This window comes from Berghia stephanieae, chromosome 11 (assembly GCF_034508935.2).
Source record: "Berghia stephanieae isolate SIO BIC M18660-M18661 chromosome 11, UCSD_Bste_1.3, whole genome shotgun sequence".
NCBI classification, from domain to species: domain Eukaryota; kingdom Metazoa; phylum Mollusca; class Gastropoda; order Nudibranchia; family Aeolidiidae; genus Berghia; species Berghia stephanieae.
In genome coordinates, this window is record NC_088370.1 from 29,420,725 (window position 1) to 29,446,561 (window position 25,837).

The 25,837-nt window shown below is 35.9% G+C and overlaps 3 protein-coding genes across 5 annotated transcripts in view; 2 read left to right on the plus strand and 1 right to left on the minus strand.

Annotated features, from left to right (window-relative positions):
- Positions 1–1,786: 1,786 nt before the first annotated feature.
- Positions 1,787–9,757, minus strand: LOC144956301 (uncharacterized). 2 transcript variants are annotated; one of them, XM_078886795.1, is made up of 3 exons: positions 9,583–9,757; positions 6,575–6,802; positions 1,787–5,544 (listed from the first exon to the last, which is right to left on the minus strand). In XM_078886795.1, exons 2-3 carry the CDS (start codon positions 6,724–6,726, stop codon positions 5,061–5,063), a joined length of 636 nt encoding a protein of 211 aa, XP_078742921.1. In that variant the 5' UTR covers positions 6,727–6,802; positions 9,583–9,757; the 3' UTR covers positions 1,787–5,060. The 2 variants fall into 2 exon arrangements, with proteins under 2 accessions (XP_078742921.1, XP_078742920.1); XM_078886794.1 differs by lacking the exon at positions 9,583–9,757 and adding an exon at positions 7,508–7,639.
- Positions 9,758–10,082: 325 nt separating this feature from the next.
- On the plus strand, positions 10,083–21,402 carry LOC144956703 (uncharacterized). Of its 2 annotated transcripts, XM_078887372.1 has the most exons (4): positions 10,093–10,197; positions 17,541–17,630; positions 18,318–18,440; positions 20,461–21,402. In XM_078887372.1, exons 2-4 carry the CDS (start codon positions 17,550–17,552, stop codon positions 21,400–21,402), a joined length of 1,146 nt encoding a protein of 381 aa, XP_078743498.1. In that variant the 5' UTR covers positions 10,093–10,197; positions 17,541–17,549. The 2 variants fall into 2 exon arrangements, with proteins under 2 accessions (XP_078743499.1, XP_078743498.1); XM_078887373.1 differs by lacking the exon at positions 17,541–17,630 and having other exon boundaries at positions 10,083–10,197.
- Positions 21,403–21,496: 94 nt separating this feature from the next.
- LOC144956702 (uncharacterized) overlaps positions 21,497–25,837 on the plus strand; it is a 25,780-nt gene continuing 21,439 nt past the window's right edge. Inside the window, exons 1-2 of the mRNA XM_078887371.1 lie at positions 21,497–23,897; positions 24,517–24,690. Coding sequence (XP_078743497.1) covers positions 21,497–23,897; positions 24,517–24,690 — 2,575 coding nt within the window. The remainder of the gene's footprint in view (positions 23,898–24,516; positions 24,691–25,837) is intronic.

The window sequence follows — 25,837 nt, forward strand, 5'->3', positions numbered from 1 at the left end:
ATACCCATCCTTCAATGACCACAGCCCCCATATCAGAGTAACGGATATGATCACACAGTTTGGATGGACTCTCTTACAAGACAGATGGAAAGAACGACTAACACTCTCATGTTCAAAATTACAAACAAAATGATGGCCATCTCACCAGAGCAACTAGACATACAATGAAATTCACACATTCAAAGAAAAACCTACTCAAAAACTCTAAAACACTAATCTACAAACTCCAAACATCTTCATTCAAATATAATATTCATTTGCACCCTACACTATCAAAGACCGGAACATTCTTCCTGAATCATGTGTGAATGCAATAGATTTAGAAACATTCAAATGAAGATTATCAAAATTCTTCAGCCTAAACACCAACAATGGCTGTCACACTCAACAACTCTCTTTGCCCTCAATACTAATACTCAGAATTGAGTCGACTTCGAGTAACATTCAGATTCAGATTCAGATCCTGGAATTTTAGAGACTGGAAGTAGTCTGAACAAATGTGGCAGGAATTGATGATAAAAGTAAAAGGCCCTCAGAGGTGATAAACAGTAAATGGCCTGAGAAAGAAGTCACAGACTTTGGCTTTTCCATTTCAAAATGTAATCTAAGACTAAGACTAAAATGATAATATTGAGACACAAGAAACTTAGAAGAAGCTCCATGCGCTTGCAAAATAAAGTCCGTAAACAAATCATTTGAGTAGTGATTGTATGCATAACCTTCAAAGTTTATATCTAGTCTGTTATAGAGAATTTATTGAGACGTAATCACCAAACTGAAGTTAGAGGCTGCGAAAATACATGTATGTGCCAAATTTAAGTTGTAGTTCAAATAAACATACAGGTGCGTGAAAGGATGTTTATCAACTTGACTAGGCCTGATCAAGCTATGCAACGTAAGCTATCAAAATCTTTTTGCCACTCTCAAAGTTTCCTGTCTGTGATGTAATATTACATTGAAAGGGGGGGGGGGGGGGGGGGGGTAGGAGGCAAATGTAAGAAAAGGAGAGAGGTGGGGGTGTAAAAAGACCCCAAAAAGGTGTAAGATTATATTTGATCAGCCCTTTATGAAACGTTGAATAACTAAATATGCTTATTATTATTAGATTATCATTTAGTTCTTAAATATGTTTTAGTATGAGATGATTTATAAGAGGACAAATGTCTTCTTGTCTCAAACATCCATTGACTGTCTCCCTCTTTGCAAAGAAGACTCCGGTAAGTCCCGGACAAGCCAGATAAATGGACTCGCTTTGGAATAAGAGCACAGAGCCATGTGAAAAGAACAAATGATATACGTTAAAGATAGGACGATACTGCTTACTGTCACAACACCCCCCCCCCCCCCCCTCCTCCTTACCTCTTCAGTGGATCAAGGTTCTCCATCTGCAAGGTTAAAATCTTAAATAAGGTTAAAATAAAGAGGAACATCCATCTGAACGTTTTCCTCCAGATAAGAGTTACAAGTGAAAAGAAAAAAATAAACCAAACCAACCATCATCCGCCACATTTTTGTAATCAAAAGTAATAACTTTGGCATAGAAGTAGAAGGCAAATTTAATTTTGGGGCCCTTATCCACTACAATTTTGTAATCAAAGTAATAACTCTTGCACAGAAGGCAAATAATCTAATATTTGGGCCTTGTGCTCTGCCAAAGTGGAATAGACATGACACACTCAATGGAAAGCACCTTGACTTCACCCGGGACTGGTATGCATCCCTTTAAATATGAGGCAAGTGCTCTATCAACTGAGCTCCAAATAAAAAAAACACCAAAAGCAAATTATAGTTTTTTTCATGGATTACCATGGAGTTTTAATATCACAATTATGATTTTTTTAAATACCAAAAAATTTTTTTTTACTAATAATGATAATAATAATAAACATGATTTTTACGTTGAAAACATACAAAAAGTGAGTGAAATTGAAATTAAAGTGTTCACACAAACTTCCAAAAGATGGTATTTGGGGCCAAGTATCATTCTCATGATGAATTAAAGGTGACATTTTCAATTATTAGTAGTAGGGCTCTTTTTAGCAACACAGCCAAATCAAGGCGCTGCAAAGATCACGTTTTACGTTAGACTTCCAAACTTATGAACAAAACAGACATTGAGTATTTTATTAAGGTGACTACGGTACTTATAAAAATAATCTTGCATCTATAGAATTCTCATTGTTCTCTCCCTCTATCATGCATTGAGGTATGTTGTACATACTGACAATGCTTATTAACAATAACATCGTACCAAATTATTTAATTGAATTAATTTTTCTTTTTTCTTTCAAATTTTGTAAATACGGTTTTTGTATCTTTTGTTGTCAACACAAATTAGAGCAGGGTACCAGTACAGGGTTATTTACGTTACGGCGTTTGCAACACATTTACATCATATCATCATCAGTAAAAAGGAAGAAAATTGGATAGTAAAAACATTCTAGATGTACAATTAAAAGGACTTGAGGAAAAGGTAAGACAAAGGGGAATGGTACAAATATGGAACAAAAGTAGATTCCAAGAACACACTTAGTTTTAGATTACCTAAAAGTCTCACCCAGACACCAGCACAAGATCCCGCTAAGAGGAACACACTCAAATGTTTACAAATCATATGTTACTGTTAAAAATATAATAGTACAGAACAGAGAGATGATTTACAAGGAAAAAAAAATATCATCTCCAAAAACTATAACTATATATTCAACTGTTACCCTCCCAGCCAAAGACTCGGGCCAGGGTCAGGACAAAAACCAAGTAATCTCATTCCAAAACAAAGACAGAAAGCGATAGGGAAACAGACATAGGAGGATAGAAGACATAGGAGGATAGAAGACACAGCAATTACCTCCCTGCCCCCCATGGAAGGTCGGGAACCTCACCCAGGCCCCAATTAAAAAAAAAATATCACTTGGACTTAACATGAAAATTTACAATAGAAGGCGAAAAACCTACTGACCAAGCACATTTCCTCAGCATTTCATATGTTTGGGAATGTAATTATCTCTTGTTTTGCTCGGTGTGTGTGTGTGCGTGTGTGTGTTAAGTTTAATATTTTACGTAGTATTCAGGTTGTTAAGTGCCCGTGATGAACAAACCCATTATCGATTACCATGGCTCAACTTTAAATTTAAGCAGCAAAACTGGAGGAGAAATACAAAATTATAGACAAATCTAAACACAACCCAGAGACATAAGCAACCAAAACCCAAAGCAACAAAAGTGGAAAACAAAACAGAAAATTAAAAGAAGCGAGAAATATCCGAAGGAAGCATTCAAAATAAAAATGGGACTCCTGCATACACACAAAATAACGGCTCGATGACAGAGGTGCTGGAATCATATTTGAAAAAAAAAAAAATGTGTATGAAATTGTGCCAAACAAAGCAGAAAGAGGAATACAAATACAAGGAAAAAAAAAAACATCCTCAAAAATCGGCCTGCCAGTTCAGGCAGGCTCTTTTTTTTGGGGATGTTTTTTTTCCCCCTTATTTTGCTTTCTGCTTTGTGTGGTACTGTTTCATACACACTTTTTCCGATTTTTTTCTTGCACCAGTGTGTGTTCCCTGATTGTCACTTTTGATTTATATTGAAAAGTAAAATACAGCAACGTTTCCTCCTGAAGGAAACTAATGTCCAATTCGAAGATGGGAGATCTGTGAATACACGTCAGAATCTCAATGAATTTACAAAGGCAAACTTGTATTTATCACTTGAGCTATTAAAAAATATATAGCGCAGTATCCATTAATTGTGCTCAAAGCGCTGGACATAGGGAAACCAAACCAACAGCAACATTTAACAATAAAATATTAACAAAAAAAATAAAATAATAATAATAATAATGGTAAACATATTATGACGAGACATGACGCCTGTGAGGCACTTTTACAACTTTTTTTTTCCAACAGAGACAGCGCTGTTACCAGTCAGGTACTCATTTTACACATGGGTGCAGTGAGAGAATGTGAGTAAAGAGCCTTTTCCAAGTACTCAACTTCGCACTGCCCAAAGTGGGACTCAAACCAGGGATTGAGAAGTCCAAAAGTGAGTGTCACAACACCATAACACCATGCCGCATTTATCACAGATGTCAAAAACTGTTGTCAAACAGCTCCTCAAATAGAATATAAAGGGAGTAAAATCCTCTCTTAACACAATTAACCAGTTAATTGTTGCACTCTGGAAAAACAGGTATTTTCAAATTTGGTCAGAAAACATGTCCTTCAAATATCTATCAACTTAAATGATCCTTATCTTGGCAAAATACTCTCAAACCTGTAACATCGTGAAGTCTCAGGTTTGAGAGGTTCTGCCAAGATGAGGGTAAATGAAATCAATCAATATTTGAAGGACAAGTTTTCTGGCCAAATTTTTAAATACATGTTTTTTCCAGAGAACGGCAATTAACTGGTTAAAAGAAACAATAATCCTATTGAACCTCATTGAACCTCAGTCACAGATATATACAGTGCATCTCACGAGAAGCCAAGAGTGTGCTAGAATCCGAGCATGCCAAAATACAATGCTCATGCGAGGTAACAACTTATTACTATAGATAAAATTCAGTCAACCAGCTCCAGATAGCCATATTGCAGAATGTTCTGGAATTTGGACTGCTAGAATCCAGCGAGTACTGTATATATATTACTCCAACAAATTTTTAAGCTAATAAATAAGAGAAACAAAATGCCCAAACATTCCTTTTTTTGTCTTACTATTGTTAACCCACCAATCAGAATGCTGATTTTGAAATATTCACAGCATTTTGACAGGTTGAGAAAACGGTAGTCGCTGGATCCTAGCACACTGAATTCAAGCATGCTCTGCAATATGGCACATTGGAGTTGACCGCATTGTATCTTTATAATAAGTCATTAACCCCCCCCCCCCCCCAATGAACTTCGAATTCTAGCTCCCAAGACTACTGAAACAAAAAAGAAAGTGGGGAAATACTAGGTTGTCAATAGCCAACAGAACAAGAGTAAAGAATGTTTAAATAATTGTTATCCAAACTCCTTATCACCATTGTAGTAGGAGTCTGGACTTTTCCCACTTGGTTAGGGTTTCCACACTGGCACAGCCTTTGAGCAATCATTCATTCCTCTATAAATACCTAAAGCTGTTTTAGGACGATATGACTTAGTGCCTTTGAGATCAAGGTGAAATTTTTGCTTTTTCTCATTCCATGGAGCCTCAAATGTGGGTTCTTCCAGCTTGCTGCCAAAGAGACTTTCATCTACGAATGTATTTGTGTGTTTAAAACTCCGAAAGTGGTCTCTCGTATTCCAAAATTGATGACTGGATGAGCTATTCAAGTTTGAAGATGATAAGTTTTTGTTCTCTTTCTTTTTGTAAACATGAGTCGTCTCCCCTGGCATAGGAGCCCAAAGTAATGGCCTGGTTTTTGGCTTTTTATTTTTGTCATCTTTGGCATTGTCTTTGGATACAGCAAATGTCTTCCCCATTGCTTTTGGCTTAGGATACTCCCAAGGTGCTTTGAAATCACCGACTGATTCGTGGATCTTAGTGGGGTGATGTGTACTGAAATAGATATCAAAAATATAAATTTTAAAATAATGATGAAAATCTGGAGGAAAATGGAATTTGACTGATTAAATCTGTATAAGGTAGTATAAGGGAGCGGTTTGATACCAACATTTCTTACCCAGTGTCACTCTGCTTTAAATGGTTAGAAAAATATCTTCATTAAAATATCTTTATTGAAATGTAAAAGTCACACTACAGAATTCACATTACTTAAATTACTCCCAAGGAACACAAAAAGGCCAAAAAAAAAGAAAAAACAATTTTTTTAAAACAATAGTATTGTCCATAAAAAAAACAACAAAAAAACTGAGAGACGGAAAGATTCTATTGACCCTATAAGTGCCATATTGTACTTATGTAAAACTATGAATTCTCTTTATTATTCAACCGCTTGGAGCTGAAGGCCTAATCTCAAAAAGAGTCAAGAGAGCAGTAACAGTGATGAAACTCAAGCTTCAGCGAAACTGTTATTACTCTTCAAGAAAATTGTGGGATATCAAGTAAGATTATAGTATAATCGATCCCCACCAGTAAAGGGTTAAGTTTAACTTTAACTAGCTTAAAACCAGCAAATATACACATAACATTTAAATCCAGATGAAGAGAAATAAAAAAATTTAACAGGCAAGTCTATTACGCCATTCACTTCTCAGTTTAGGATTTACATCATAAAAAGCAAAGTATCAAAAACCAAATAGCACCAAAAAATTTTTAGATTCATAACTTTCTTGAGACTGAGTTGGTTTTTTTTTACCACGATATGCATTGAGAATTGGGTTTTCTTTAAGGGTTTTTAAAAACCAAGTTATTAATAAAGTTCTTGTAACTTAATACAATTTGATACGAAGTTAGTTTGATATATAATGTTAAATATAAAATAAACTGAGAGTGTAAATACAATAAAATGCAAGCTGGGACCTACATAAATGCTGCATTTAAAAAAAAAAAGTATCCCTCATAACCAAACTTCTTGTTAACTTTATTAATTGAAGCACAAAAGAGATAGTTTCAATTCAAATATCACCTGAACAGTGTTTCATCAACAGATGACTGGTAAGAGACTGTGTGATATCCATTTTTACTCCGAGCTGACCGAGGTCTGTAATTAGATTGAACAGATGGAGGTCGACTCCCTTGCACCAGAAATCCCCCATGGTCCATTGTCATGGATGACATCAAGTGAAACTATACAGTTACTCCAAATTTTTTAAAATTGTAATTACCAATTTGTATCATCTGTATTCTTGCATTTCTGTACAGAGTTAATACAAAACAAGTTAGTACAGAAATCATCCACCTAATTAAAAGTAATCGTCTATCCAGTTCAGTAAATAATTACTCCCTCCATTCCTAACCAATATCCTGGTCTCCAACACATTTTATTGTTGATACTAACCTGCTAGAAGCTGTAGACTGTAAAAAATGATGAATGAAAATAAATAAAAAGCTTTGAAAAAAACCCCCAAAAAACACACAGTAACCAATCATGAAACTTTTTGGGCTCAAAACCCTTCTTCAACCAATTGCAAAAATAATAAAAACAATCCTTCACTTAAAGTCCAGACAGATGGTAGAAAAGTATTTGACATGTCTTGTCGGCTAGTACGATCTCGAAATGTAAACAAATAGAAGAGTTCACTTGGTAACAAAAGCACCTGTGCAGAATGGAGTAGGCATCACCAAAGCAACTCAGCAAAGATAAACAGTCACAACAAACCCGAATCCCAGAAGGACAGTCACAGATGATGGCATTTGATCGATACTCATTGGCGCTACCTTGACTACCTTGAATTAAACCCAAATTATTTTTATAGATAACCCTGGTGAGATCCAAAGAAAGTTAGGTTACCTTAAAGATTGAAGAAGGGCAAAAAATAATCAAAAGTAAAGAAATATTAGAAAAATATAACACTAAAGCATTAACTAAAGCCATTATTAACTGCAGACATAAAAATACCTGAGGATATTTAGCTTCGATTGGAAGCAATATTTATAAACAAAATTTGCGCTTTAACTGTGAAGAGTTCCATTAGCCGAGTGCACAGACCTGGCTCAGCACTTGAGAATCCATGTTTGACTCATCCATTGATTTTTAAAATTTTTAAAATTTATTATTTAGAATGACATTTAAAAAATCACAGTGGTGATTGAATTACTTTCTGAACATTTTTTTTTATCTGCAAAGGGGCAATGAATGTCAACAATGGTGACAAGTGACAACATAAAATTGTCTTGTCTTCATTTTGACATCAATACACAATTTTCATGTAATGAGCGAAATAAAAAAATAAAAAACGTGACAAAAGACACAAATTTTTAGCTTTAAAATGGGATAAAGCAGAAAAAAAAGTGTCTTTCAATTCACTTTTTTTCCTTCGTTATATTATTAAAACCCATGTATTGATGCTCGTTAAAGTTTGCATCAATACAGATTTTAATTTAACTCATATTTATTGTTTGAAAGACATAATTCGATTGGTTGATCATAAGGAAGTGTATAAAAATAGTGAATGTAAACTAAGGAAAAATAGGAATGTGTACTTTGTTGAAATAAGAGAAAATTATTTTAGAAACAATAGGGATATACGAAATGCTTGAAAAGATTAGGACCAAAACACGAACAATGTCAATAACTCTACCAAAAACCTATCTAGTAATGGGATAAAAAGTGGGTAACTTCGTCACTTTTCTCAATATCTCATTCCTGCCTATAGTGAGCAGCCAATTTGTCAATTGGGCAACCTAGACACTGACAATCAATTTACCTGGCCAATAAATTGTATTTTTATGAAGTGTTTACAAGTCTTTTTAAAAACTGCCACTGTTGTCTGTAACTTTGCCGTACGTTTTTACATTTATTTTTTTTTCTTCTACAAGACAATATGGCGAACAATTTCCATTTCTTAAACACTTTTTACCTCAAATCTCTGTACATTATCTGGTACTGCATGTTCATTCTCACTTGAATCAAGTTTAATGATGCATGTAAAGTGCCTTCTTGAGGACACATTACAGTGCAAAGTTACGAGATCATAGCCTGCTACTCATCCACACCTGAGTCGACAGATTTCTGGTTATTATACCCACTTACAAGTTCATATTTTACTTATCAAAACTTCCTAAGAATGCATTGCTTGTGTACAGCTTCTATTTGCGCAAAAGATTGTCTTTAGAATAATTATTAAACGATGATAGATAGTAATGTGTGGCAATTTTACCCGAAAGTATACTTTTGAAATATTGTCTTAAATATTTCAGAATTATTTTTCTGATGACAATTTACTATTAAAATGAAAATTAAATGGATATGGATGGTGACAAAGTGAATATCTCATTGATCTTGTGACCATAGCCTTCATATTCAAATGCTAAAAGTGGGGAAATATAGTGTAGGATAACCTTTATAACGTGAAGTCACTTTGACATGCTATAACTATAACTTTTTGTAGATTTTTCATTGGTTTCCTGCAACTGAAGCAATTGGTACATATATTCATGTACGGTCTTTTGAATGTCTGAATGTGGACTAGACTAGATTTATTACTATTACTACAAAGTTGAGGGGTGAAAGGATACATTTTTAACGGGCATTATTATTATTTCTTGAGGGTGAAGTGTCGCAGCGAATTTACCTGACTACTTTACCCTTGAGCTTTTCTAATTTAACTTTACACAATGTCCAAATAAAATCAGGAATGTTCAAAGTAGTGATATCAACTGAGTCAGACAGACATGATGGAGTAAAACAGAATTTTCTCGGAACTCTTCTGCTTCCATCAGTCACACTCTTTGCCCACTAACCGTACTGTGCCCCCCTGTGTTTTAGCACGTCCACTGGAGTTGAGTCCGAATAGCCACGGGGGACTATTCAGACTCGAGTCCGAATTTCCACTTGCGTATTTTGATTTAGGTGACCTATAGGCCTATAGACTATAGACTATAGAGATAATTGAGATAACTCAAACGCTGTTCAGTTCAAGTTCAAGTCTGTCTTGTTGACAGTAATCAATCGTAAAAATTAATCAAATTTACCAATCAATCAGCTGAATCCTTGTGGAATTGAGAGGTAGATACAAGCTATGATCGTGACGAATTCACTTCCACATCAAACAATCAATAATCGATGAGAATGTAGAACTCACAAACTATTGGATCGACATTAGTTGACAAGCAATTAATGGCCGACAGCGTTCATATCAACGGGGATAAACCCGGATAGGCTTAGATACCTGTAAATAATTTAATTTGCAGCTTGATTTATTTGTTTTTTTTACCTAAAATAAAGTAATCATATTTTTAAAACATTTCAAAAATTAATAAACTATATTTTGGTGTGTTTTTGAATAAAAAATTAATTAGAACAAAATCATATCCAAACTTTTTAAAGATTGTATCAAGAACAAAGATAAATTGTTTTTCAATTAAATTTTTTATAAAAATCGATCGGATAGTATTTTAATAGAAAGTTGACTCATATTTTTCATTAATTATAAAAAATATTGTGATAAAAACAATACACTCAATTTCCCAATGTGCAACATCGTTTTATCTGCAGGCAGAAGATGGCGGCGCCATGCCTAGACTTATTTACCTTCGACCGTCCAACGTTTGTTTTGGCGGCTTGCTGATTTCCTTATCATAGGAATGGTAGGTTTGGATGCATTTGGAACATTGTGATAATTGCTAATTAGTATCTCATTCTAAACTCTATGAATCGATATAATAGCACACTGTTTCGGTTAAATGTAAAGAGTATTTAATTGAACCTACCACTATCAACAAGAATTGGTTTCATCGCTCGTTACTTTCATAAAATCAAAATCGGACCAATTACAACTGGTATTTCTTTTATTTTCCCATCTCAGTGAACACCATTATGATTCGAAAAGACATAATTTCATTATGCCTGTTTTGTTCGTGTGGTTTATATCGGGGGATTTGGTGTCTGCTTCTTATATCATCAAAAACTCTGGATGATCATGAACTCCACGTATTTTTTATTGTTTATCTCTGTCTCTACTGTACACAGACGCCAACTGGTGAACGTATTCCTTTATTTTTATACTTTCGTTATTTCACTCTCAAAGTACACAGATCATACCTATGTAGCTGGGCGTGGCTTGAAATTTTGATAATCAATAAAGTAAAGGGTTTTCGTTCTCACCTGTGTCTAGCCTGATTGAGATGGAATCCTCAAATTGGGTCAACCAAGACCAAGGCCAAAAAATTTGGAAAATGAGAATTCTTGATTCTGACTATGGAATAACTGACGCCCCCCCCCCCCCCCCCTATTTGAAAACGAAACCCTTTTAGAATTGAATAATATTTTCATTTGTCTATTGTTATTAGTATTAGCAGACTCATTGGCTCTTTATTTCTATTTCTAGCTATATTATATGGTATACTACTTCCACTATTCTACTAGGCACTTTGATAACTCCAGTCCAGTGGCCGCCGATAGGCTCACTGTAAGGTGAAACTCGTTTTTTGGAACTTTATTTTTGACCCTTTACTGTGTTGGTCACCATGGCGTTATTTGTGAACCCAAGAGACTAATTTTGGTATCATTATAAAGGGCACAAAACAAGCTTTCTAACGGTGTATTTCATTCTCAATTCCTGATTGTATTTCTCAGAAAACTTATGTAATAAAAATTTATAAATTTTTGAATTATAACAACTTTTTAAATTATGGATACATTTTAATTATACTTCATACATCGATAGACAATTAATTGAAGAATATCTCTGCCAAATTTCATAAAAATTGATATACTCGCTCATTATTTTATTTTTTCCGCCACCAACCCCACTTTTTAGGACAAAAACCTCATATTTTTTCCATTTTCGTTTATCATTAATTTTGTCCATACTTTCCATACATGAAAATGATTTATATGAAAATAAAGCTTATTTTCTGACCTTTAAAATGATATCTAACACTTGCCATTTATTGTTTAATTGAAACAAAATTACTGAAAACAATAAGTGGGCCATGTTGACTGCAAGACTCAAAATTTCCCGATCGCCGCGAGATGCTGGTTTTGAGGCAGCAGTGAGATCACAGATTCTCTCTGTAAAGTTGACAAAAAATTTCAGTAGAAAAATATAAATAACTCTGGAACCGTAGGTCGTAGAGAAACAAATAAGGTATCAAATTTTATGTTTTTTCAAGTCCCATCCCCCTGACTGAGTCATATCAAGATATTTTGAGTTTGAAAATTTTATCAAAGTGCCTAATTCTACTACTACTACTATAATTATAATTATAATAAAAACAACACTCTATTACTATTACTATTACAAAATGTCTTTCCTTTTTCCTTTGTACGCTCTACAATTAAAGCCTTTATTTTATCTCTACCACAAATTTTAAATTTATGCCATCTTCAAATGGGTTATTGATTTGGATGACCCGCGCCGCAAAGAGGAAGAAAAAAATAAGATATTGGATTTTTTTTTCAGCTTTTTTTCAAAGTCATGGCTGTATCTCACTCAATAAAGTAGAAAAATCAGATAATGAAACTTTGCAATTTTATGGCAAATTTATCAGAGAATATGTGCACATCAGAACAGTTCTAACTTGTGTAGTTCCACTTGGACTTGGAATAGAAATTCTTAGAGCTGTCGTGCTATGGTCAACTATAAGTTTGCACAAAATTCACTTTATTTGATCATTTGGAACATTGCGAAATGTCATTTTCTGAAAACAAACCGTACTCATACAAATGATCTGAAAGTTGTTAGCTCAATTATTATTGATGAAAATAGTCAAGGGACCATAAAAATAGGTGCCTGTGTCTCTTGAAATGTTACAATCATAGATGTTGCATTTTCATCCCTCAACATCTACAAAACGATGCCATTTGCCTGGCATGCCAAACACCCCACATTTAATTGAATAACCTTGCAAAAGAAGCCTCAATCCTGTGATCCTGCAAATGCAAGATAATGTTACGCATTTCCACCAATAGTTATGGTATGATACAATTATTATCCTCATATCATACAATACATACTTATTACCTACTTTGATTCTGGATTACAGAGGTTGTCCACATTTTGGTGAGTTAGAACTCATTTTTATTTCTGGTGATCAATCTTTTAAGTTTTTATTCATTTCGGCTTCTCTTTTTGTGAAAACCCTAAGGGAGCTTTTTATCTTACCTGCCACTTTACTATTGTGGCGATAAATTTATCTTCATTAAATAGAAATACTATTGATCGATGTATGCTGACCCAGAAATGGCCTGTCTTTTGGGCCTTTTTATTATATTTTTTTTTACTGTTACTGGAGCAGTATGGGTGTTTTTTATTAATAGTAACGGGAACTCTTTGATAAAATTAAAAATTGATGACTGGCATTGTGTCTGTCAAGTAAATTAAGTTAATCATGGCCTTAAAATTGCTTCAATTTTGGACTTGCTGAAAAATCTCACTCCAACTCAAAAATGTTGAATCTCCTTCACAAATCTCCCAACAAATCTTTTAGGATGTTGGCAAGTGAACCGAACAAAATAGTCCTGTAACCTTAAGTTACAGTGGAACCTCCCGATTACGACATGCCACGGGACCGAGTTTTTATGTCGTTTTCCGGAGGTGTCGTTATTCAGAGGTTTCCAAGATGGTAGACAAAGTGGGCGTGGTAAGGCCCGCGGGACCAGTTTTTATTAATATTGACAAAACAAACAAAACATTGTAGTGTATTCCTCTTAAAGGGTTCTTGTGCGTGTGTCAGGATGGGACTTTTAGGTGATCTGAACTGAGTACACTGATAGTGTGTTCCTAGAATCTACATCTGTCATATCCCTTTGTTTTACTTTTTCTTATGTCATTTCAATTGTAAATCTAGAATGTTTTTTACTCTCCAATTTTCTTCCTTTTTACTGGCGCTGATAAGACATAGATGTGTCTAAAACAAACAAAAACAGGTAATTCGGACGATGTGAGTTAGATAAAATTCCTCATCCTCTTTTTCCTCCTCCTCCCACAAAAACACTACTACTATTACTACTACTACTACTACTACTACTACTACTAATACTACTACTACTACTTCTATCAACACATAATATCACATTTTCCAAGATTTTGTGTTTACTTGCTTACACTTTTATACCTTGGTTTTTATTAATGCATATCAGCCAAGATTCGTCAAAAAAAGCTGCGTTCTCATTGGTTTCAAAAGGTGCGTTCTCATTGGTTCAAGCAGGAATCAGTTTTTATAAACTTTGAGTACTCATACTTTTTTTTAGTATCAGATATCTACGAAAACTGTTGAAAATTGCCAAAATGATGTCGCTATTCTGAGGTTTTATCAAAAAGTGCGTCGTTATTTCGAGGTTTTTTTTTACTGATCTTAAATAGGAAAAAAACGGGACCACGGGTCTCTCGTTATCAGGAGGTTGTCGCTATTCGGAGGTGTTAATCGGGAGGTTCCACTGTAGTTTTATTTTATTGTCCCGTTGAATTTGTTCAGTGTGGCAAGCTGAAGTTTTGACTTTGCTAAAATTCCCATTTTGACATTTTGGAAAGTTAGCAGGTCTGTGATTCAATAAAAGTAATTTTCTCTTCTATTTTATTACAACAACCAGGTGACATCGTAGTTATCATGTAGCATTATTTAGTATTGTTTATTTGCAAAATAGGCTACAAACTGAGGGGGTGATAATTCAAGGTCAAACAGAAGGAGTGCTTATGCTAGTCGCTAAAATTTTGAAATAATAAAGAGCACAAGTACATAATAGACCCATGTTTACATCAAAGTTGCACCTCCAAATAGTTTTTCAGAATATTGGAAACTCACGAAAAGAGGTGATTTTTACTGTTCTATAAATGGGGCAAAGTTGGATGCGTGAGTGGTTGACTTCTTTTCTAATTACATTTCATCAAATGGTTTCCAGACAATTGAGTGCACATTAATGCAAAAATGCTACTTTTTCACCTCTCATATTGTTGAAATTTGTATGAAATTCTTTGTCCCAAGTTAGCAATTTACTTAGATAGAATTTTGTGAAGAATGTTATGTAAATTAAACTCATTAAAAGAACATATTAACCTACATGCCACACGCCTCAGTTCATATATGATGCCTTTAGAACAAACATTTTGTAGGATTTTAACTGGATTCAATTTTATATTGTCTTAACTGGATTCAATTTCATATTGATTGTCTTTTGATCAGCTAGTCATTTTCTCAGTCATACCTTTAGTTTATTTTGCGTCTGGGTAATTGAATATTTATCTCTGTTCGTGTTGAACTGTTAGAAACTTAAGAATTTCAAGCTATATTATTTGCTACTTAAATTTGATGAAATTTCGATTTTTTTCTAAACTGATTGAAACTACCAACATCATTGAGAACATAAAGACATGGTTCAAACACCACCAACTGTATAGAGTGATTTAATCAGGAATTTGGAATTGAAGTATGAAGTAATAAACAAAAATGAATTTAACAGCTTCAGAACAAACAACATACGAAACACACAATGTTTGGGGCTCAAACCCTACTTCAGCCAATAAAAAAACCCAATAAAAATATAAATACATTATTTAAAAACTTGCCTCTGACAGCTTGGTATCAGATTGAAGTGTAATTATATATGCAACGACTTGATCACTTTATATCTCTGATCTTGCAGGTGTAAATAATGAATAATGACAATGAGCTAACTGCATTCTGGCCAAAGAAACCATCAAGCTCTTTTGGCAGGAGTGTCCTACGTAAAAAGGCAAATACGCAATCTGCAAATTCCAGGCCTGTAAATCTTCCGTCTGTAGTCGGATTTCCGACAGCACGATTTTGCTATTAAGTGCTAATATTTAAAAAATAATTATAATAGTAAAAATAAAATTCGTAACGTCAAAGGACAGAACCAATAAAAAAGAAAATAAAAGACTTTTATTTCGTTCCAAATGCAGACTTAAAAAAAAAAATTTTAATTTTCATTTGTCGCATCAAAGACAAAACAAAACTTGCCGTCTATCCGTTAGCTATAATATTATCATGCCACCTACACGCTCCGCTAGACGTGTATGTATTCACTGCCTGGCTACTGTGCCACAGCCAGCGAGAGTGGGTCGCGAAGTTCGCGCGTCGTCTTCACACACACACACCTAGTCAGTAAATAACGCACGCACAGAAGTGTGTCGAACCGGACCGGAAGGTTTCTCTCTATTTTGCTACTGACACACGTGCATATCTCTGGTTCTTGTTTCTCAGTTTCTATATTTCTTTGGTTCCGGCCGGATGTAAGACGGAAAAAAAATAATGCGAAATAATTATTTTTCTTCGAAAGCTCTCACTCGACCGCACCACCACCTCCTCCTCTTCTTCTTCTTCTTCTTCTTCTTCTTCTTCTTCTTCTTCTTCTTCTTCTTCTTCTTCTTCTTCTTCTTCTTCTTCTTCTTCTTCTTCTTCTTCTTCTTCTTCTTCTTCTTCTTCTTCTTCTTCTTCTTCTTCTTCTTCTTCTTCTTCTTCTTCTTCTTCTTCTTCCTCTTCTTCTTCTATAAGAATTAATCCAAATAAACGAAAGAATCAGCGTAAACATTTAACACAAACAGGAGCAAAGATACGCAGCTTCCTGTGTCACCAAGCACGAGATACACATCATTCAAAAGGGTACGAACGTTCTCTTCCTTTCATTTTACTAACTCAGACCTGGGCCCTCAAATAATTAGGATTTTTTTTTGGTACCATAAAATAAGGACCTCGTTATAAATAAGTAGGGGAAAGTGACATGATTTGACTAGTCAATTGACGTGTCATATCTGTGTTGTGTCCATATTTTTGTCCTGTTGTGTCTATTTTCGCGTGTTCAAAAAGTTCCGACATTTTTTTCACCAACCATTTACAGGCCTGAAATTCTCCTCACGAAGAAATGCAGTAGACAAATGGAGACCTTTCGTGTTGTGTTCTCAGATTCTTCTGGACTTTCATAATTTATTCAGTGCTTAATAACATTATTCTAAAGTGACCAACTACAACCATATCGAAATTTTTATCACTACCAATAATTTGTTTGTTTATTATTATTGATCCATAAACCGCTTGTAAAGATCTGTTGAGTTAGAATATGATTTTAAAAATCAAAATAATGATAGCATTGTCTGAGTGATATCAAGTATTTCTCAACTTCCTATTGTTTAGAAAATTCTTTATTTATTTACTTTTGAAAATAATATTGACAATCTAATCATCAAAATATGAACTGGGTGCATACTTGCCAACTCTTCTGCTTTTGGCTGAATCATTCCTATTTTCACTCTACCTTTCTGCTATTCTGCTATTGTCTCTAAAATTTCGATTTTCAAAACTGGTAATAAAGGTAAGAAGAAAAAAATGGAGGGGGAGTGGTTTAAAAGGTGATTTTTGATTTTAATTATTGCCGAAAGAGAGCTAATTAGGAAAATTAATTGCACCCCTTTCCCCCTACCCCATCCATCAACTAAAACATGTGACATGTGATATGTGGTTTTGCCAGCTGTGCCTGAATACTGTCTTTATGTGTTTGGTGGCAAAGCTGGTGGTCATTTTGATAGGAAATTATCCATTTGTGATAAATTCCTATTTTTTGTCTCGCATTCCTATTTTCTGATGTTCTGATTCCACTTTTGGAATGTAAAGGGCTGGCAGGGCTGTGGGAGCAGTATTAATAGGCTTGAGACCACATTGATTAATTTGTGGAAATATTTGATGATGATAGTGTATTTGAATGTAGGCTTTGACCAAATTGGAATTGTATTTTCACCAATCTTTTCAATAATTTATTTTGAATCAGTCATTTTTTGTATTGCGTTACCAATTTCACTGCTAATGATGATGTCATGAGACGGAGAATGGCAGTGCCTCACAGAGCATCCTCACTTCGAGTTTGTGCCACGAATTGACTGTATTGTGCACAATTCATCTGGTGGAAACGCTCTTACGAATCATTACAGTGTATCTAAAGTGTAATTCTGTGTGCACTACTATGTCTCTGCTTGCAGGTGTAAATAATGAGTAGTGAGCATACTGTGTCTTGGACAAAGAGACCGTCATACCCTTCCAACAGGAGCAGAAGTGTTCTACAAAAAAAGGCAATTGACATCTCCACGCATTCTGTATCTCTCCTCATGAAGATATACAGTTAACCAATGGAGACCTTTTATCTTTATATTATTTCTTTTTTTTATCATGTTATTCGTTGTGAGTTTGCTGCTTTATGTGGATATTGAGTTGGAATAAGATAAATAAAATAATTGTCCCTAAAAAGCAGTACTTTTATTATTATTAATTTTATTATTATTAATTTATTTTTGTTGCTGTTTCTGTATTTATTTATTATTTATTTTGGTGATTTAAAAAAATATTTTCAGTAATTATTTTACTACTGCTACTTACTTGACTTAATTATACGTTTATGCTTTAGAATGTCAGTGTTTGTTTGCTGTTCTTGTTGTGTCCTTTTTTTTTTTTTGGAATTTGAGGTAAGTAATAAACGAGGTTAACATGAAATCTTAATTTTTAGAAAAAGGAAGAGAAAAAAAAAAGAATGTGTTGTTTGAACAATTAAGATATTTAACTGAGATGAAAAGGCGTTGCTTCAAGATTTATACCCATGGTTTTGTATATGAGGTAAGATATCATGTTATTTTAGCCAAAAGTAAAAGAGTTGGTGTGGATGATTTGAGATTCGATAAGAGTTCACTGGAACTGAAGCAAGTTCTGATTTGGATCTGCTAAAACTGCACGAGATTTATTGTCCTTTGTCTTTTCCATTTCAGACTGTTGATAGAAGGGCCCCCAAACAACTGTGTCAAAAGTGTTCACTCCTAGGTATACAGAGCGTTCTCCAATTATTTCAACTTAATGATGATGAAGCTATTTTAATGTGTAAAAATGTTGATGTGAGTACCTTTTGAATTATTCAGAAATTTCTTGTTTTGTTAAAAAATTTTAAACATTTTTTTAATCGAGCATTTATTTCTAATTGCTACATTCTTAGTCATTCATAATTTCCATCCTCTGTAGCTACCAACCCATTTGTGTAAAATGTCACATATATGCTAATTGCTAAACTTCTCTTCCCCCCCCCCCCCCCCCCCCCCCCCCCCCCCCTCAATACTCTCTCTCTCTCCTCTCTCTCTCTCTCTCTCTCTCTCTCTCTCTCTCTCTCTCTCTCTCTCTCTCTCTCTCTCTCTCTCTCTCTCTCTCTCTCTCTCTCTCTCTCTCTCTCTCTCTCTCTCTGTGTGTGTTATATATATATATATATTATATATATATATATATATATATAATACATACATACATACATACATACATACATACATACATACATACATACATACATACATACATACATACATACATACATATACCCACAACCTCAATTGACTTACTTGACTTAAACCTCTTGATTCCTTGTGGAACATAAGGCTACAACTGCATTCTTCCATCTGAATCTGACTCCCTTTTTTGGAGGCCCAGGTTTGTCTAGCTGCCTTCAACTCAGTCTCGATGCTGCATCACCATGTTTGTTTTTGTCGACCAACTCTCCTCTTTCCTTCAAGGCCTGCCTTGTGATATTGCTTGTAGGCTTCCTGAGGGTATGGCCGATCCAGCCCCATTTTCATTTCTTTGTTTCCGTTTCAAAAGGTGACTGGTTCAGTATTTGGAGCAGTCCTCCATTTGTGTTGTCTGGCCAGTAGTGGAGGTAGTTTATTGATGGTAACTTCTATTATTTGCTGGAGCACTGAGATATGAGTCATGAGCAACAGCGAGAAAGTGTGTGTGTGTGTGTGTGAGAGAGAGAGAGAGAGAGAGAGAGAGAGAGAGAGAGAGAGAGAGAGAGAGAGAGAGAGAGAGAGATTCCTGGAACGTTATAAAATATATTTAACTAACTGTAAATTATACAATAAATGGGGACGGAACTATTCTCATGAAAGTAATCTGACAGAAAAGCTGATAGATTTCAAGAGGTGAACGAAGTCAGAGAGGTGGGGATGGGATAATTTTCATTGATTGGATTGGGGTAACAAAAACAAAACAAAACACGGTCTTGTCAAGTTTCAGACTTGAAGGAAAAGTTGAAACGTTCAAAATCTCAATTCTACGTCAGACAAAATGTTTCAATCATCCCTCCTTTTTTTACTTCTCAAACTAACACACTCTCATTCAACTTCAAGCCATTCAACAACACAGCATTTTGAACAGAATACAATATTGTGTTCAGTGACGGGACCAAGACTAATTTTCAGAGACGGGAGAGTGCTTCTACTACTGTGTATAGTGAATCTACTGTGAAATCACTATTCGCAATACTACTATGATTAAGCACTTCGTATTATTATTATTATTATTATCATCATCATCATCATCATCATCATCATCATCATCATCATCATCATCGTATCTACTACAACCATCATCACAACTGCCACCGCATCACCATTACCACTTAATGCAACTTCATTGTCACCATCATAATTGCAACCACAACCTTTTTATCATCACTAACGCCACCACATCATCATCATCATCGCTACTAATACTGCCACATCATTGCTACCACTAATACAAGTACCGCTCCAATATCATCATCAACATTATCATTACTACCACTACCACCACGACTACATCATCAAAATAATGCTACTACAACCTCCTCTCACACCAGTCACCACATACACCACCACCACCACCACTACTTCATCATTACTATTGTCACTACTGCCACAACACATTTTATTATTTTTTAATGGATTTATATTCTTTTGATGTTAACAATGAAAATTTGTGTTGTTGTGAAGCATGAGTGTTGCATATTATAGAGGAGTAACATTGACAGTTTACAAACTGTTTTTCTGACATGTTTAGATTGCCCTGCAAACTGGAGAATCATATATTTTTTTTCCTTTTCTGTTTCAGTGTACTTTCATGTCATCCCCACAGTGGGAAAACTTAATTGTCTCAAGAAACACATCAAAACTTAATTCTGGAATTGGCACCAAGAAATTGTCTTTTCCAAGAAAGGCCCGAAGTATAAGTGGCATTACTCATTCGGTGCCAACAAGCACTCGCCAGACACATTCACTCAGTTCCAACACTTCATTATCTGGTGTGCATCAGTCATTTGTGGAATCTTCCAGATCGTCCTCTCCTTTTGGGGAACTTTCAAAATTTGAGGAAGAGAAACAGACTTTAGTTCCTATCGCACCATTTGTTTGTGGTCAAGCTCATACATTTTCTTCCTTTGAAACAAAGAGGGTTGAAAAAGAACAATTGTACTCAAGCAGGCATCCCGTCTCTGCTGTGCCATTTGACCAAGCTTTCACATCTGGTGACAAGCCAATCGCAGGCAACTACAGAAGACCAAGTAGTGTTGGATCTGAATCCGTGTCAAGTGGTTCTCTTGATTCTCGTCCAACTAGCCCGTCCATAACCCAGATTTCCAATACCACTCCTGGGAAAAAGATCAGAAAAGTGATTGTTGCTCCTGAAACATTGGCTAAAATTCTTGACGGATCTCTGCAAGTCAAGATTGTGAGTTCAGGCAAATCCAAAGTGAAGCAGGTACAACATTGCTATCCTGTGTCCCATCCATCATCACTTGCATCTGTAATTGATAGCATTACAGTAGCTAATAGCAATACAATACCTAAGAGCACTTACAAATCAACTAACACTGAAACACCTCGAAGGCAGCCCCATCAATTTATAGACAAAGACACTGTAGCACAATCTAATTTTTCACATATCCAAGCCATAAATAGTTTGGTAGATACTGAAGGAGTAGGTTCTCTTGATTTCACTCAGTTTGTACCAATCAGCCAAAATTCAGCTGGCAGCTCCGACGCAAGAGGTTTCTAACAGGATAATCAGAGCAGTAGTGCCATCATTTTCTATCACATCTTTTGAAAGCATGTATGGATTTGGACTCCATTGACTTCTAAGAAGCTATAAAATGCCGACCACAGACAATCAAAATCAGGATAAAACATCCACTGAAGAGTCGGTGTTGCCTCAGAGTAATATTGAATCTTTTACGAACGAGATGGCCACAACAGAGCAGCATGAATTCATCAACCAGGATGATAAAATGACATTAGATGCTTCAGATTCAGGAGTGACAAATGCAGAGCAGCCCGAATTTCATACCCAGGTAGACCCAACAACAGAGACTTCTTCAGGTACAGAGCTGACCACCACTGAGGAGCCTGAGATAATTAATCAAGAGGACGAAATTGAAACTTCAGAATCTAATGATGAGGCCAATAGATCTGCCATGGATTCAGAGGTTTCAGCCCAGAGTGATGTAGTCTTAGACAGTGGTGCAGTGGTTAATTCACAACCGGATCCCAGTAATATACAACTTAAGCAATATGTTCAAGAGGATACGTCTATGAATATTGCTGCTATTCCTCTTGAGGCTGGTGCTGAACCTTCCAATGTTATGTCAGAAACAGTAATGGATACAGAGGTTTTATCTAATCCTGAGTCTGGTTCGGTGGGCTTGCATCACGAGTCAAGTGACCTTACAGACCAGCAAGTAACTACTGAAGTGTCTAATTCCAATCTTGAGCAAGAGCATATGGATGGTGACCCTTGTGAAACATCAATGACTTCAGGCCCAGAAATGACATCAAAATGTTCAGAAACTGTTGCTGCAGGAGATGAACATGCACAAGAATTATTTCAGAGTGTTGGAGAAAATCCTCAAAGTAATGCAGATGTAGACATAACCAGCATACAAACCTCTACATCTGAGTGCACCACATCATCTTCATATTCTGCTTCTGAAGTCTGTCCAGCTCAGACTTCTTTCAGGTTAGAAGATGCTTCACCAGAAGCGTCTACTGGTTCATCAGTTTCTGAAAACATTTCATCAAAACCTTTTGAGCCAAGTGATAAAGCTTCTGATCATCATTTAGCTGAAATGGAGCATGCTGCTTCAAATCAACTACCTGAAGTAGAAGGAGACAAATTGGTACCGATTGATGCAGCAAATGAGAATAGAATCAGTGAAGTAAATGAAAGTATTGCCACAGAGAACGTTCAAGTTCCTTCAGAGCAAATGAAAGATATTGCAAATGTTAATGAAACAATCAGTGATTTCAGTGTAGAGCAGCACACTGTCTCGGAGACTATTTCTGAAGCATTACAGTCACCTGACAATGAACCTTTGGTCAGCGCAAGTGTTTCCAAAGATACTCCAGATTCTGACTTAATAAGTGATACAGGGATTGCAAAAAATATCACACCTTCAGGTACTGCCCTTATGACAGACATATTTGACGATGATTTTAGTCCTCCTCAGACGGTCATCTCAACTCAGCCTTCCCAAAAGCAAACAATTTCACTTTCTCAGTCATCCACCAGTAGTTTTCAAAGTGCTTTTGCAGCTTTTGCATCTGCAGCGTCAACTACAAAAGCAGCAGCTACTGCAGAGGAAGAGTCAGCAAGTACATTAGCCTCAAAAACTGTAACGCAGGAGCAAAAGAAAATATCTTTACTTCCAATGCCTGGAGAATTATCAGAGCCAGTGCCATCTCATAGCAATGTAGCAAAAGAGCCTGTGACTGACCTTGGAATGGATCAAACAGCCATGCAACCTTCTGTGACAGAGCAAGCAGATCAAAACCAGGTGATGGAATCTGAGACTGCCACGGAAATGTCTTCGGAGTCAACTGTTGCTAGTGATGCTGTTTATTTTATTCAAATGGCAGATGCAGCTGGAGAAGTTGTGACTTCTATAATAGATCCAAATGACATTGCGTCTTATTCTGACTCTGTGGTGTATAAACAATGCATGGGGGCGGATGGACAGATTGAAACGACTATAGTCAGTTCAGGAGGAATGGTTTACCAAGAGGAACAAGCTCAGCAGCCACAGGTAGAAACCCCTCCAGAGCCACAGCAAGAAATGGAACAACAGGTTATTTATGCGCATGACTTGAATGGTCAACTCACTCCAATTGACTCCAGTCAGTCAGCCAATGATGTTGCTCCACCTGGAAAACAGTTTGTCTACATGCAGGATTCCAGCGGGCGTATCATTCGTACAATAATGGATGCCAACCAGACAATGGTTCCTGGTCAGCAGGTCTACTACACACAAAGTGAAGATGGAAGGATTATAACATCTGTCATGGACTCTGAATCCTCTGACCAGTCGACTGCTGCAACAGATTATCAACCTCAGCAGACACAAATAGACCAAGAGGCCCAGCAGCAGCTTGTCCAACAACAGCAGCAAGATCAGGCCATTGGAGATGGTGCAGTGGCACCAGCTACTCAGCAAGGGTTTGCCATGGACAACAGCATGAGTGGACTGAGCATGTTGGCAGAGCTGACAGCAGGTCAAGGTAAGTTACTTTATTTGTCATAGAGTAGTGATTTGTTGAAATTTGCACTTCATAGATTCATAGTTTAAAATTCTTTACTTCAATCAAGTTGTATAGCCTGTTATGAGACACTTTATTGTAAGCGTCCCATGATGGCTTTGCTATCATTTGCTACACATTCTTCTATTTAATTCATTTTAATATTCATTTATTTATTTATATTTGAAAAAAAAAAAGAAAAAACAGCCTTGTACAGCCCTTCTTGATAGGGTCAAGTTCAGATTTAAAATTGAAAATGGCAGAGGGATTTTGAGGGTATTAATTTATTTTAAAATCACCAGAGGATCATATTCCATTTACATCTATTCTTAGAAAAAATTTAAATCTTAAATTTATGTTAAATGGCATAGAAGTTTTGCAATTTAGTCAATAGACTCAGTTATTAGCATGGATATTTGTCTTGAGGGCAGTCATATTTTCCAACAGAAAATGTATGTTAGTGACTTTTGACAGGTATCTGTAGAAATTAAAGCAAAATGATTTATTAGCTATTTTTGCAATTTTCCTTGTTTAATAAGGTATCAAAATAATCATTGTTTGTTTCTTTTTTCTTTTTCTTTTTTTTTTTTTTAAATCTCAGCACCTGTTGACTTAAAGAGATCTTCTAATGCAGGGAATAGTTCTCAGGATGCAGACATGGACGAGTTCAGACCAGTGGCGATGATTACTAGAAGGGTGACAGAGGATGGAGTGGAGACAGTCAATTCTGATATGGCTGGGTTGAAGATGACCCAGGGGTCTCAGGCAGCTGATGGTGAGTTGTTGCCGTGAATTATCTTATCTGATATTTATTATTTCTCATTTCCCAACTTGGAGGAAAGCCAGAAGCAAGATGTAATGTCTGCTGGAACAATGGTCTTTTCTTCTTGAAACTCTTCTCTTTACTTTTTAATTTTAGCATCCTCTTATATATTGTTGTCATTTTTAATCAGAGTTGCTGATTTTCTTTATAATTATGTTATTATGTCTCTTTACTGTAGTCCAGTTTTCAGATAGGGGTCTGTCGATTTGTTTGTGGAAAAATTGATTTTGTCTACTCAGGGCTGAGAATCTTCCGCCTAAAGGCGGATTTCCGCCTAAATGGTAGTATATCTCCGCCCATCACCATCACTATTCCGCCTTTTAAAAAGACTCACCACAACCACTACATCAACATCCCTATCACCACTACTTTTACAACCATCACCTGACAACAACCGTCACATCATCTTTCCTATCACCATTACTACTACAACCACCACCACATCATCATCCCTACCACCACCACTACTACTACCTACAACCACCACCACATCATCATCCTTACCACCACCACTACTAATACCTTCAACCACCACCACATCATCATCCCTACCACCACCACTACTACTACCTTCAACCACCACCACTACATCATAATTCCTACTACCAATACAACTACATCCTCCACCACCACATCATCCCAACTATCACTACTACAACCACCCCACATCATCCCTACCAGAACTATTACAACCACCACCACACCATCATTCCCAACACCTCTACAGCTACAACCACCATATCATCATCCCTATCATGACCCTACTACAACCACCATCACATCATCATCTCTACCGCCATCTTTTCTTACTACTACAATGTGTTGTAATTACACTTTCAACTTTTGAAATTCCTCCAAGTGGTGTCAGAAATTATTGCGAGACACATTTTTAATTGCATCTCAGTAAATTTATAATGAAATTCAAATTTATATGTTATCGTCGCATACATGGGTCTTGAACTTCATTTTTGTGACCAGTCATTCTCACCCCTGAACCATCATGACATCATCACCATCTCTACCACAACTACCACCACTACGACAGCAACTATCACATCATCATCAGTAACACCATCTCCACAACCACATCATCACTGCC

Bases quoted from the DNA above. Each gene is read 5' to 3' on its own strand.
- LOC144956301 (XM_078886795.1), bottom strand. From the start codon at position 6,726: ATGTCATCCATGACAATGGACCATGGGGGATTTCTGGTGCAAGGGAGT. The intron at 5,545-6,574 runs GTGATATTTGAA...TATCTATTTCAG, and splicing joins GTTGATGAAACACTGTTCAG to TACACATCACCCCACTAAGA.
- LOC144956703 (XM_078887372.1), top strand. From the start codon at position 17,550: ATGAGTAGTGAGCATACTGTGTCTTGGACAAAGAGACCGTCATACCCT. The intron at 17,631-18,317 runs GCAATTGACATC...TTTCCATTTCAG, and splicing joins GAAGTGTTCTACAAAAAAAG to ACTGTTGATAGAAGGGCCCC. The intron at 18,441-20,460 runs GTGAGTACCTTT...TTTCTGTTTCAG, and splicing joins TAATGTGTAAAAATGTTGAT to TGTACTTTCATGTCATCCCC.